At 53.5% G+C, this 13,793-nt stretch overlaps 1 protein-coding gene across 1 annotated transcript; it reads left to right on the top strand.

Moving 5' to 3' along the window:
- The first annotated feature begins 132 nt into the window (after positions 1-132).
- On the top strand, positions 133-6,172 carry P3h4 (prolyl 3-hydroxylase family member 4 (inactive)). Its single transcript, XM_020178519.2, has 8 exons — positions 133-680; positions 821-973; positions 1,092-1,263; positions 1,930-2,058; positions 2,936-3,081; positions 3,682-3,765; positions 5,169-5,313; positions 5,543-6,172. The coding sequence occupies exons 1-8, from the start codon at positions 207-209 to the stop codon at positions 5,563-5,565; spliced, it is 1,326 nt and encodes a 441-aa protein (XP_020034108.1). The 5' UTR covers positions 133-206; the 3' UTR covers positions 5,566-6,172.
- The last annotated feature ends 7,621 nt before the right edge of the window (positions 6,173-13,793 follow it).

The raw sequence follows: 13,793 nt of genomic DNA, 5'->3' as shown, positions 1-13,793 counted from the left end.
AGAAAGGGGGCGCGACCCTGTCCCTCACCCCTCCCCTCCTCCCGCCTCTACCCTCCCCTCCTCCCCGACTAGTCCCTCGCTCGGGAGCCTTCCCAGGCGGGCGCTAAGACCCAGCAGGCGCGCCGCGGGGCCTCGCTCCAGACCCTCCGCCCGTCGGCGGGGCCGGGCCGCTCTCTGCTCCGGGAGCCTCGGGGCGCGACAGGGGCATGGCTTGGGCGGCGTGGGGACTGCTGTGGCTGCTGCTGGGCAGCGCCGGGGCGCAGTACGAGAAGTACAGCTTCCGGGGCTTCCCGCCCGAGGACCTGATGCCTCTGGCCACGGCCTACGGCCACGCGCTGGAGCAGTACGAGGGCGAGAGCTGGCGCGAGAGCGCGCGCTACCTGGAGGCGGCGCTGCGACTGCACCGGCTGCTGCGCGACAGCGAGGCCTTCTGCCACGCCAACTGCAGCGACCCCACGCAGCCCCGGCCGGCGCGTAGTCCCGACGGCCACGGCGACGGCGGCGGCGATGACTGGGCTCGCGAGCTGCGGCTCTTCGGCCGCGTCCTGGAGCGCGCCGCCTGCCTGCGACGCTGCAAGCGGACCCTGCCCGCTTTCCAGGTGCCCTACCCGCCGCGCCAGCTGCTGCATGACTTCCAGAGTCGCCTGCCCTACCAATACCTGCACTATGCGCTGTTCAAGGTGGGCGCCCACCCGTCCGCCCGCACGGCGCGACCCGGGTCCACGTTGAGTTGCCCGGGGACTGTAGGAACGTGGGTGGCCTGTGCCCGCGGGGCTACTGGCTCGGCCCTACTGATCCTTCCTCCTACGCTTTCCACTAGGCTAACCGGCTGGAGAAGGCGGTGGCCGCGGCCTATACCTTCCTCCAGAAGAACCCTAAGCACGAGCTGACCGCCAAGTATCTCAAGTACTACCAAGGGATGCTGGACGTCTCCGATGAGTCCCTCACGGATCTAGAGGCCCAGCCCTACGAGGTGGGGTGGAGGGCAGGGGCAGGGCTGGCCCTGATGCTCCTTCCCAACCCCCTTCCCCACTGGTAGAGAAGAGGAGGTGCGGGGTTACCCTGGACTCTCCACGCCATGCTCCCCACAGGCGGTGTTCCTTAAGGCTGTGAAGCTCTACAACAGCGGGGATTTCCGCAGCAGCACGGAGGACATGGAGCGGGCCCTGGTTGAATACCTGGCCATCTTTGCCCGCTGTCTGGCTGGTTGTGAGGGGGCCCACGAGCAGGAGGACTTCAAGGACTTCTACCCAGCCATAGCAGGTATCTCCCACTCAGACTACCATGGGCATCCCTTAGCCACAGGGCCCTGCTTCCCAGGACTCCTCAGGCCCCTTAAATACTCATTTTCCCAATGCTCAGGGAGCAGCTACAGTGAACACAAGTCTTCTCAGCCCTTGGGTAACCTGCGGTCAGCTGAGGGTAACCTGCAGAGGGCTAATCAGGAGTTTCCAAAGAGCTGAGTATTGCTGCAGAGAGATAGTGGTACCCAGAAGCATCTGGGAAGGTTGGGTTCAAAGGCCTTCCAGGCAGATGTGCAGAAGATGTCCTATAAACGCCCAGCAGGTGTGTGTGTGTGTGTGTGGAAGATCACTAGATCCCTAAAAGATTCCTCAAAGGGACACAAAGGGCTGTCCTTAGCTTCTCTCTGTGGGGCCAGTCCCACCCCAAACACCCTGCCACACTCTTCCAGAACTCCCTCTGGCTTGAAATGGGGGTTGAACTGGGGGATAAGTCAGTCTTTTCCAGCCTGCATCACATATTATGTGCCAGGCACTTCACACACTTTATCTGGTGTGTTGGGAAACAACAGGCTCGCTCTTTGTAGACAGGGAAGCAGGCCAGTAGGCAGAGCTGAACTTTGGAGTCCTCTACCACCAAGCTGGGGTCAGTACACTGTCAGCTTCTCACTGCTGCTTCTACCCCCAGATCTCTTTGCAGACTCCCTACAGTGCAAGGTGGACTGTGAGGCCAATTTGACTCCCAATGTGGGCGGCTACTTTGTGGACAAGTTCGTGGCCACCATGTATCACTACCTGCAGTTTGCCTATTATAAGCGTGAGCTTCCTGCATGGGCTGGGCAAGGGGAGGAAGAGGTGTGGAAGATGACAGCATTGGGTTCCCACGGTCATCTCTCGGATTGAGGACCCTGGGTGATGAGAGGAAGGGGCAGAGGGAGGGAACTCAGAGGGTATGGGGTGGGTGAGAGGCTCTGGGAACAGAGTGCAGCCTTGGGGAGAATTTGAGGGCCTCTTGGGTGATTGGCTAGGCAGCCAACAACTGCTAAGCACTTCCAGTTTATAAAGCCCTTATCTTACCAAAACTGTACAGCTGGCATTACTAGGCCCATTTTTCAGATAAGAAAACTGAGGCTCATACAGGGCAGGGGACCTTTCGTCCCATGACTAAAACAAAGTAGCACCAGGACCTATACTTCTTCTCACTTGAGATAGATCCTGCCATGGACCAGGGCTGGGATGGTCAGCCTGTGGTCCCTGTAATGTGGAGATGCCAAGCTTCAGAGGCTGGAGTTAGGGATGCAGGGGCTGAGGACCAGCCAGGAGACCCTTCCTGAAGGTGGGTGGCAGAGAGATGGAGCACCTCTACTTTCCCAGTGCTGTCATTCTCCAGCTGTGGGAGCTGGTGCAGTTTATCTAACCCCTCAGTGCCTCCGATTTCTCATCTATAAAATGCAAGTGACAAATGAGCGAGGCTGCAGTGAGTCACACAGGGCCTGGTGCACAGGAAACACCCAATACCTGCTAGTTTGCGTTATTATTGGGTGGGGCATGGAGCCCAGCAGGCATTGGGAGGCAGGCTGTGGGAAGTGGCTGGGGAGCAGGGGTACCGAATTGGGAGGTGGGTGTGGGGAGGGCTTCATGGGGCTGCCCTGCAGGAAAGCACCAGGGCTGTTCCTCACCCTGTCCTACCACAGTGAATGACGTGCGCCAGGCTGCCCGCAGTGCTGCTAGCTACATGCTCTTCGACCCCCAGGACAGCGTCATGCAGCAGAACCTGGTGTATTACCGCTTCCACCGGGCTCGCTGGGGCCTGGAAGAGGAGGACTTCCAGCCCCGGGAGGTGGGCACCACCTTCTGAACACTTGCCACACATGCAATTTTAGTTTGATGAAAAAACTCCTGGCTTCCTTTGGAGGCAGAAGGGGAAGGAGAAAGAATGAATATAGATTGTGGTTATAATCATGGGGTTTAAAACCCAGCCCCACAGTTGTAAGGTCCTGGGAACATCACTGCCCCTTTCTGAATCTGTTGCCTCACCTGTAATACAGGGGTGGAACTGCCTACCTCAGCATCACAGTGTCAGGGATGTGAGACGGATGAAAGTAGGGGACCACGCCTGCCTTCTCCCCTCCTCCTTTCATTGCCCTCACTGGTGCCCTTTGCCCTTCTTCCCCCAGAACTCCTAGCTGAACCAACTAAGGAAAGCCTTGGTGTCTAGGTCACTTTCATTGTCAATGGCAGACATTACTAATGAATTGAGATAAATTCTCCCTGACCCCTCAGAATCCTTAACCCAGTGCTCCAAGTACCTGTGATTATTGGATCAGCATATGGGCTGATCTTTGAGCTGAAAGGGGTCAGTGGGTTGGGATGCCGGGAGCCCTGTCTCCCTGCCATCTAGCAGCAGAATGTGGCTTACGCCATTCCTCCCTTCTCCCAGGAGGCCAAGCTCTACCACAACCAGACCACTGAGCTGCGGGAGCTGCTGGAGTTCACACACGTGTACCTGCAGTCAGACGATGAGGTGAGTGGCCCCCTGTGCTCTCGGCTGGGCTGTGTGGGGACACCTTGGGCTTTTTCCTGGGGCTACTGTGTGGGACAGGTCAGCCCAGCTGTCCTGAAGTGGGAAAGGATTGCCTATCCCTCATCTGCACCTCCTCTTCTCTCCTCACCTCAGAGTTCTCATGGTCCCTTCTCGGCATGCCCCACACCAGCTCATCCAGGCCAAGCTCATATGGTGCCTCCTCCAGGGAGCCCTGGCTCTCTTTGGGCTTGCAGTGCCAACTCTGACCCTCCCTCCTGCCTGGCCACTTGGCCTGGAACTTGGAGTTACTTGCAGCCCTAGCCCTTCCCCTTCTCCAGCCTGGAGAATTGCATTCCCAGACAGGGGATTATTCCTAGCTCCTCCATAGCACCCAGCACAACAATGGTACTCAGAAACAGTGTGAATGAACCAGGGAATGAATGACTGAATGCAGGATGCCAGGAAGGAAAGGACCATAGTGGATTATATTGGTTCTAAATGAGTTTGATGGGCTGAGTTTCTTTGAGATGCTGCTGCCCAGCACTTGTGCATTCATTCCCCCATTGGCACCCCCATTCAGCAAACTCGGGGGCATGATCTTCACTATCAGCTTCTGGCTTAGGTGCTGGTCACACCTGGCTCTACCACTTATCAGTTGGGTGGCCTCCAGGCAAGTCTCGGGTAACTTCTCATACTTCTGTTTCTTCAACAATCAAATGGAGAAAATATTGCCCTTTTATGTTTTGCGGTGGTGAGAATCAAGTGAGATCAAGTATGTAAAGCATTTGATATAGGTGCTCAGGGAATGATGGCTGTTTTGATGACTGTTACTTGTTGCCTGCTATTTGTTAGACACCAGGCTTAGGGTTGGGATAAGCTGATGAAAGACACAGTCCCTTTCCTGAGTGGTCTCATGGGTGCCCCAAACTGTGGAGAGGTCAGCATGGGCACCAGAGGAGGGTTCCCTGCCCAGCCTGGTCATCAGTGAGGGCCTCAGCCTGGAGCTGACGTCTGGCTTTGGCGGGATCAACAAGACTGTCCAGGCCCAGGGAGCAAAGGCACTCCTGGCAGGGAAACAGCCCCAGCAGACAATGTGCATGTACTGGCAGTATTCTCACGGGGTGGTGATGATTGAGGTGGGGCTGGGATGCAGTCAGTGCTGACGCTAGCACTGGGCCTCTGCTGGTGGAACCCTATGCCTCACTTGTTGGTGGCGGGGACGGGGAGGGGGAAGTTTGGGAGTGGGACCCAGCAGGACAAACCCTAATATTGTCCTCATATTAGGCTTTGACCTTGGGAAGGGGAGCTTTGGGAAATGAGAGATGGGACCGTGGTCAGGAAAGGTGCCCATCCAGGTTTGAGTCTGCAGTGACCTGATTTCTCCCAACCCTGGGCTGCTCTAGATGGAACTGGAGGAGACAGAACCACCACTGAAGCTGGAGGAACCTCTATCTGACACTGAGTTTGAGGGGGAGGGTGACTACGAGGAGGGCCTCTATGCTGACTGGTGGCAGGAACCGGATGCCAAGGGTGACGAGGCTGAGGCTGGTCAGTGATGGGTCCTGGTGGAGGGGGTAGGGACACAATCTGAAATGGAGGTTGGGGACAGGGATCCACCCCCTGGGCTATGGACCTATTGGAGTATGTGTGTGGTGCTGGGGCCAGCTGAGGCTATTCCTGGGGACCTTGGGCCTGCCTATCCCACCTCCAGCCAGAACTCTTGGATACCTGTTGGAGTGGGTAGGGCTAACCCAATGCTTTCTCCTTTCTTTTTCAGAACCAGAGCCAGAACTGTCATGAGAAAAGGGGGTCCCTTGTGCCCCCTCAAGAGCTTGGGACACCTGGGCAACAAGACCTTTTTTTTTTTTTTTTTTTTTGTGGTACTGGAGCTTGAATTCAGGGCCTACACCTTGAGCCACTCCACCAGCCCTTTTTTGTGATGGGTTTTTTCGAGATACAGTCTCTCGAACTGTTTGTCTGGATTGGCTTTGAACCACGATCCTCCTGATCTCTGCCTCCTGAGTAGCTAGGATTACAGGTGTGAGCCACTGGCTCCTGGCTCAATAGCTATTTATTAAAACTTAAAATGGACACAGGTGACTGGACCCCATCCTGTCCCACCTGTGGGAGCTGCTCCCCAGATCCCATCCTGCCTCTTCTGTGTCTCTGGATTCCAGGGTGGGGGTGGTGCTACAGGCCAAGAGGGCTATGGTTGGGAAGGTTCTTCTCCCCACTGCTCCTCCCTCCTGGACAGTCTCTTGAAGGAGAAACTTACAGCTGCCAGCTGAAGTCTCAGCCTGAGTTGCAGAGGGACAGCGTGGTCATGAAGAGCATGGGACCTGGAGTTCTGGTGCTCAATAAATGCCAGAGTGGGTGCTCAATAAATAAATGGCTATTGTTGAATGAATCCCAGCACCGGGCCCCAGTCTCCCCAGGGTGCAGGTCTTTGCCTCCCACCCTTTGCGTCCATCTCCTCTCTGTACAGTGCAGGGGTAGAACACAGTGTGGCCCTCGTGTCTGTCTATCTCAGGGTCTGTGTGTGAGACCTGAGTCATCCTGCAAGCTGTGTACCATCTTGGATCTGCCACCAGGGGGTGTGAGAACACTGTTCCTTTGGTAAGATGATAGTTTAAAATTTCCAAGATGGGATGTCCTTTGTTTTCGTAGTTCTGCATCACTCCTCTTAGGGCATATGGCCGGTGATGTAGAGATGGGGCCCAAGGACATTTACTTAACAATTCATTTACTTTCTTGGAATTTCTCTAGACTCAGAGAAGGCATGCCCTGCTCTGTCCTTTGACCATCCCCCCTTGAAAGCCAGTTGGAGCCCCAGTTCAGGGGCCAGAGGAAACATCAGGATATGGTTTGATGACTTGGGTCTTCTTTTGGCACAGTGGGACAGTCATAGCCTTCTTGCCAAATGTTGTATCATCAGGAGTCTGGAGGTGTGGGGGCAGACAGTGTCCCAGTTCTACCACCAAGCACTGAGCCTTACTGGCCCACTACCATTCCACAGTAGGAAAGTGGGGACAAAAGGGGCCCCTCTGAGAGGAATACAGGGCCAAGGCTAACCAGGAGACCATCTGTCCTCTTCTCTGCCTTGCTAGGCTCCCGGGGAACAGGGTGACAGGAGGCTTCCTACTAGAGGGTGGAGTAGACTCTGGAAAGCTAAGTTCTCACTGCCTCACCCCTGTCCACACCCCATGTGCCAGATGACCTGGACTGGGCCCCACCCACCTGTGCCCTGGAAGACTGCCCCAGTCCAACCACTCCCCTAGACCTTGATCCAGATGAGGGCAGGAAGGCCAAAGTCTGCATCTGGAGAAAGGGCTGAGTCCAAGCTGGGGATTTGGAGAGCTTCCTCTTTCCTCTCTCCTTCCTTGCCCTGCCACAGGTGGGTCTGCAGTGGTAGATAGCTCCCAGGTGACAGGGTAGCCCTGCCTACCCCACCCTTTCCAAGCTATGGTGTTGTCATGTCAGCGGCCCGCCCCTATTCCTGGGAGGGGGTGCCCTCCAGGGCTAGCACCGGGAGAGCAGGGAGCCAAGCGGGATGTGCTTAAGCGTGTCTATGTAAATGTGTGCTGCTATGAGCACAGTCTTTGGAATCCACATGGCTGGGTGTGGGTCCAAGAGTGCCTGTGGGCCAGGGTGTGAAGGTCTGTGTGCTTTTGTGTGTGTGATGATGTGCGGGTCTGGTGTGAGTATGTGACACAGGTCTTTGAGTGTGCGTGCCGAAGCACCCTGCCCTTGTGAAGTTTATGTTCTAAGGAGGAGACGAGCAGTGAAATATTAATGTTATATAAGTTGATAGTTATGTTAGGTATGGGTTACAGTTTAAGTGTATTGATAGGCATGTCCCAAGTGTACATTTGAGAGAGCCTTTGTTTGAGAGAATGGGTGTGTGGGGATGTGTTTTAGGGGTTGTTCCCTGAGAGCAGGAGGCTGTCCTCTTCCTAGGCACTCCCATCCAGGCCTTTAGCCAGTCATCCCACTGGCTTGCTCAGCTCCCCTTTCCCAGGGAACCGCCAACCCCTCCCACCACTCCCCATGCCAGTCTCTCCCCAAACCGGTGAGACAGAGTCCCAGTCAGTTTCCATGTGGGCCCTGCAGCCCATTCTCCCCACCCCATCCAGTCCAGTAACCCTCCCCTCCTCCACACCTCCATTTCTCTCCTTCTGTCCACCTCCTCACCTGCCCTAACACCCAATCAGCACCTCCTCAGTCCTGGAATGCATAGCATGATGGGTAGAGGGTTAGAGATGGCCAAAGGGCACTGGGATGCCCACCTGGTAAGGCCAAACTCAAAGACATGCCCTCAGGTGTCCCCAACCCAGAAAGACCCCATCCTAAGGATAGCTATTACAATGTACTGAGGACCTGCAAAGTACCAGGCACTGGAAAAATTACTTGCAACCCTCAAAACTGTCTTGTATCACAGCTGTCAATTTCTCTCTGTTCCAGGTGAAGCTGAGGAGTGACAAGCAGCTTGTCCAGGCTTCCTTGAGGTGGTTGACTGGGTCTCTTCCCAGTCATTGCTGCTCAGAGAAGAGAGAGAATGCTCTGTCTCTGGTGGTTGAACTTGTCCCTTTAGGCTATCAGCTGGTACCAAGGAGAGGCAGGTGAAGGCTGCAAGGTGTGGAGACAAAGCCCCTAATGTGCTCAGATCACAAGGATCTCTGTAAAGGGAGAGGTGGAGGAGAGAGAAAAGAAGGGAAGAACAGGAAGGAAGAGTGAGGGAAAGAAGGGGCCCCTTTCCCAGTCAGAAGCTGTACCCAGTTGGCACTGGGGCCCACAGCTTAACCTAACTGGGGAGGTCCCAGCAGCCACAAGGCCCAAGCCCTCCAGTTTGCCTACTCTGGGACTTTCCTCCAGGCCTTATTTTGCAACTTCTCTCCAAGAACAGACTTAGCAGGTGGCCTCAATTTTATGGGTGGGGAAACTGAGGACCAGTATGTCTGAGTTTGACCTCCAAGGCTGTCCAGGCCCAACCTATGGACACATCACCCCATAATCACCACTTGCCTGGGCCCCGTTTGGCGCCAGGGTGCCTGGATAGCATCTCCTCTGTCCCCCTTGGTATGGGAACACCACTCTTGACCATGACTCAGGTGGGGAAACTGAGGTAAGGGGGAGGATGTGTTGGTTTGCTTGCCTTTCCCCACATGCACATACTTGACCTTTTGACTCCTGAAAGAAATCACTAAGATATATCATAAGCAAGGAAAAGGCCAAGATAACTTGACATTTTTCATTTTAGGTCACCTTTTCCATCTTTTGTGTTAGAAGAAAAGTGCAATGATGTTAGTGAGAAGCAAGAGGTGGCTAAGCCCAATTTCCTCCTTTGCCCTTAACTACTTAACTAAAATCCTTATGGCTTTCCAGGAGGAGGCTGGGAAGAGGTCAGGCTCAGCCAATTTAGTGGGAAGTTTGGCCTTTTCCCTTGGTATGGGGAGCAGGGGGTTATTTGAGGGCCTCACTCCATAGAGAACCTCCCATTAAATTTTTTTGTCGTCTCTCTGAATGAGGTTATACACCAAGTCACAGAAACAGGGACAGGCCGAATTCAGAAAATGTTTGTCATATGACTTTAACCTTTCGCACAGTTATTTTGATAACCCTGTTTTATTTATTTATTTACTTTTAATACATTAGTAACCTTAAAAATGGATATGTCCCTGGTCTTGGAGCCCCTGCCTGGCACCTCACACACATTTGGCTCCAGCTTCTTTCCAACACCCTTATCAACAGCCTGGTTTGGACCTTCCCCCAGCCCTTGCTCGCTGCCCCTCCCCCCAGCACTTCTAGGTTCTCTGTTGGGGCTGTAAATTATCCATGAGCTGTAAGTTGGCTGCTACTTCAGCTGGAGGCTGAGGTGCTGATGAAATATTCAAGGATCTCAACCCTCAAATTCCCTGGGGGGCTTATCGGTTGGGTTGGGCTAGGGCCTCCAAGTCCAGCCCTAGTTCCCACTAAGTGAAGTCAGTCACAGAAACCTGGGAGGTGGGGAGGACAGGGTGGGGAAGGGTCTCTTAGAGGAAATAAGGACTAGGTTACTGGATTAGATCCTGAGAAGGGTAGGCCAGCCACCAGCAGTCACCCACTGCCCTTAGTCCTGGCTCTCTAAACCCAAGGTTTTTCTGAAGTCCCGTTCAGATGACAAAATCAAGCTGGAAAGAATTGGTCCTCATCTCCTTCCCCACTAAATCCCATCTTCATTGTGATGAAAAGAAATCTCAGCTGGGGGTGGGGAGGAGACAAAGGCTGCAGTCCTTGCCCTGCAAAAATTTGCTAGTGCGTGGCCTTAAAAAAGCCTCTCTCCTGGCTCCAGCCTGTTTCCCCGTTTGTGCAAAGGAAAGGAAAGATGCTCCACTTAGACAATTCCTTCATCCTCTTCCCAAGAACTCTCCACAGGTGGGAGAGAAAATGCTGCTCCTTTCTCTCTGTGTGTGTGTGTGTGTGTGTGTGTGTGTGTGCGCACAGAGGAGCTTGGGAGGGGTGGCCTCTCCGTGGGAAGGGTGTCTTGTCAGGGGAGGCATCTCTCCTGGCTTGTGGAGGGAGGGAGGAAGGGGCAGGCGGGCTGGAAAGGCAGGTGGGGCCCCAAATGTGTCAGCCTATGTATGGAGTCACCCAGGCCTGGAGTAGATGACTCAGGTGGCCAGGTCTTGGGGGCCCTTCCCTCCCCTCTAAAACCACTTAGGAAGTGTATGTGTGGGGGGTGTTGCTGGGAGGATTACTCAGAGAGCTGAGACCTAGCTCAGAGCACTGATGCCAGGAGCTGGTTCCACTGGCTCCTAAAATCTTGGGATTGCATTCTGGGGAAGGGGAGTGGGCAAAGACAGCTAGCCCTGTGACAGACATTCTCTGATAGGTCCTGACCCCCTCCTGGCTCTTTTCTCCAGACACTGGAATCTAGCCCTGGCCTGTACTATTTCTGGCCAGTCCTATCTCTGTTTTCTTGTCTCCCTTTTGGCATTCCAACCCACCCACAGGACTTGCCGTGAAGTGGTGTCTTGTCGCTGGAGCTACCTCTATAATTAAGAGCCCTCCCAGGCTGGGCACACACCCATAGGACTGGCTGTGGACAGCTTCTGTCCTCAAGGCTCATCTCCTGGACAAAACGCAGCAGAAAAAGGCGAGTCTTCCCTATTCTTTCCTGGCCCCTTACCACCCTCTTTTCTTCCAGCTCTAGGTGGTACAATGCAGGGCTCCCTCCAGCAGCTGAGTTGGGGGCCTCCAGGCTCTTCTGCAGCTTGGTGTCCTCTCCCTAACCGCCTCCCCCCAACCCCACCAGTGGGCAGGGGCAGGAGGACACATACCATAGATCTATGTGAGTTCCAAAGCAAGCTACCAAACTGTGAAGCTATCCTATACCAAAGTTGCCTCACATTAACCCAAAGGTCCAGGAGGGAACTTAGAACTCTCAGAGTCTGTCAAAACATGGCAGCCCCAGAGAGAACTGTTCCCTAGCCCCTGGGCCATCTCCTCTTCCCTCCACACCTCTGGCTCGGCCTACACCACAAAGGGCCCTCAGTACATACATGTAGACGCCTGTCCAGGTTTTGTCCTTCCTCCCACACCTGCCATAACTGCTCTTGTCACTTCTTACCACCTGTGTGTCACAGTACTTCTGGAAAGAAGGACTAGGTTGAGAGGGTCAGTGCTGGCTGCTGGGCAAGGAATTCCAGGGTACTTGGTATCTGGTACCTGGAGTGTGGTCTAGAAGGGATGTGAATTTGGGGCAGGCTCCTCCCCTTGGCCCTGTGTGCATGGTCACAATCTCAAGAGGGCCAGAGAGGGGTCAGGGGACTTTTAAAGAGCAGGACCCAGGACAGAAGCCTTCTTCCCCAGATCTAAGGATGGTTCTGCCCCTGAAGTGGGAGATGGCCGTGCACACAATGCCTCTAGTTTTTTATATCGCTTTTTTTTTTTTTTTTTGGTAGTATTAGGGTTTTGAATTCAGGGCCTCTTACTTTCTAGGTAAGCTCTCTACCAATTGAGTCCCAACTCTTTTTGTTTTAGTTATTTTTCAAATAGGATCTCATGTTTATGCCCTGGCCAGGATTACAGCCTGGATTGTAATCCTTTTTTTATGCTTCTGGGATGATAGGCACATATCACCCATCAAGCTATTGGTTGAGATGGGGTCTCGCTAACTTTTTCTTTTTTTTTTTTCCTGTGCTGGTTTTGAACTTCAATCCTCACAATCTCAGCCTCCCAAGTAGTTGGGATTACTGGCATGAGTCAACTGTGTCCAGATCCTGTATTGCCTTTGATTTAGATCTGCCTTCCAGAAGAACTTCCAGCTATTGGTTGTCACTGTCAAAAAGCCAGGGGAGAGAGGTCCCTGTACCTAGTGGCCATCTTTTAGGCTACCTGAGGCTAAAGAGGAGGAAAGGGTTTTTTTTTTTTTTTTCACACTGAGATTTGAACTCAGGCCCTACACTTTAAGCCACTCCACCAGCCCTTTTTTGTGATGGGTTTCTTTGAGATAGGGTCTCTGGAACTATTTCCCTGGGTTGACCTGGAACCAAGATCCTCCTGAGTAGCTAAGATTATAGGCGTGAGCCACTGTTGCCTGGCAGAGAGAAGGTTTTATGTGTGGACTTCTGTAGTTCCAAATTTCTGCCTGTCTCTGGGAAGCCTCTCCTCCTGCCCCCCATGGCATAAGGGTTATGTTCAAATAACGAACAGAATCTCTTCCACCTCCTTATATGACCCAGAGGACTTGTGGAGGACCAGGGGAAGTGACAGAAGCAGAGGAGGTAGCTTGCCTGTCCTGGACACTAGCTGATTGATGTATACCTTCTCTTTAAAAAATGTCTTCCCCACCAACAGCCCCTCCTCCTTGGACACTTTATGGCCATTTACTCTATCTTTGGGGGCAACTTGGGATGGGTCACTTGGTGCGTTTTACTCTGGACTCTGAGGCCCCAGAAAGCTGCAGGGTTGAGTTAGCCATATGTGTTCTTGACCACCCATGGACTTGGCTTCTGCTGAGCTTCAGGCAAGAGAAATTAGGTTAAACTGCAGGAATATGAATGGAAGCCAGACATCAGAAGGAACTTAGCACTGCCAGAATAAGGAGGCAAGGGATTTTGCTATAAGGGAGGCTGAAGAATCTCCCTTTTTTGGACATTTGTCAAACAGAGAAATCCTTGCCTTTAAAGGTTTGGAGCAGGAAATTGGGTAAGATGGCCTTGTGGCCTTTCCTTCAAGTCCAGGTTACAAGAAAGACTGTGGTCACAGGAATACTCACGGTTATCCTCCCCGTGGGACCAAATGCCTTGCACAGATAGCTGATTCTAGGAAAGACATTTTCTTTTCCACTTTAATTTTTTCTTTTCTCTCTCTCTCTCTCTCTCTCTCTCTCTTTCAACAGAGTCTCACTAGGTAGCCCAGGCTGGCCTCAAACTCTCGATCCTCCTGCTTCTGCTTCCCCCAGTAGATGGGTTTACAGGCATGCACCACCACTCTGGACTGGAAAGACCATTTTCAGATTCCTTTCAGATCCAAAGGACTCCTCAGTGCCTGGCAGGCGCACAATAGGGCTTAGAGACTTAGGGAACAGGCAGGAAGAATCCTTTGCTCTGGGAGGAGAGAGCCCTATACAATCTTTGCCTCTGCTGTGGTGGTGCCTCCACCAGCCTGGGACTGGTGCGTTGTGACGCTAAGATAACCAGGGAGGCTTCCTGGGGTCTGTCTATCTCTCTCTCCATCCCACTTAGGCTCTTCTATAGTAACTCTTCAGTCTCTGCAGTGAACCAACCCTCCCCTGCCTATTTGCTGAAGTCAGGAAAAAGAGGAAAGAGTGAAGCCAGGCTGGGACTAGGAAGTTATGTGTGTCTGGGTCAGGGAGGGTAGAAAGTGTGTGGGAGCTGAGGGGTGGAACTTGGCAGCAGTAGCAGCCTGGGATGGTGAGCTCTTCTGTCCCTCCAGAGCTGTGGGCTGGCCATTGCTCTACATGGAGAGTGGTAAGCAGGTGGGTAGGGCAGAGGTAAAGTAGGGACACAATGCCCAGGTAAGCTGGA

The sequence above is a fragment of the Castor canadensis genome, chromosome 11 (assembly GCF_047511655.1).
Source record: "Castor canadensis chromosome 11, mCasCan1.hap1v2, whole genome shotgun sequence".
Taxonomy (NCBI): Eukaryota; Metazoa; Chordata; class Mammalia; order Rodentia; family Castoridae; genus Castor; species Castor canadensis.
Note: the sequence above shows the minus strand (reverse complement) of the source record. Positions and strands in the feature narration are given on the sequence as shown.

Coding starts and splice junctions, on each gene's coding strand:
- P3h4 (XM_020178519.2), top strand. CDS start 207: ATGGCTTGGGCGGCGTGGGGACTGCTGTGGCTGCTGCTGGGCAGCGCC. Junction 681..820: donor TGCACTATGCGCTGTTCAAG/GTGGGCGCCCAC, acceptor GCTTTCCACTAG/GCTAACCGGCTGGAGAAGGC. Junction 3,766..5,168: donor ACCTGCAGTCAGACGATGAG/GTGAGTGGCCCC, acceptor GGGCTGCTCTAG/ATGGAACTGGAGGAGACAGA.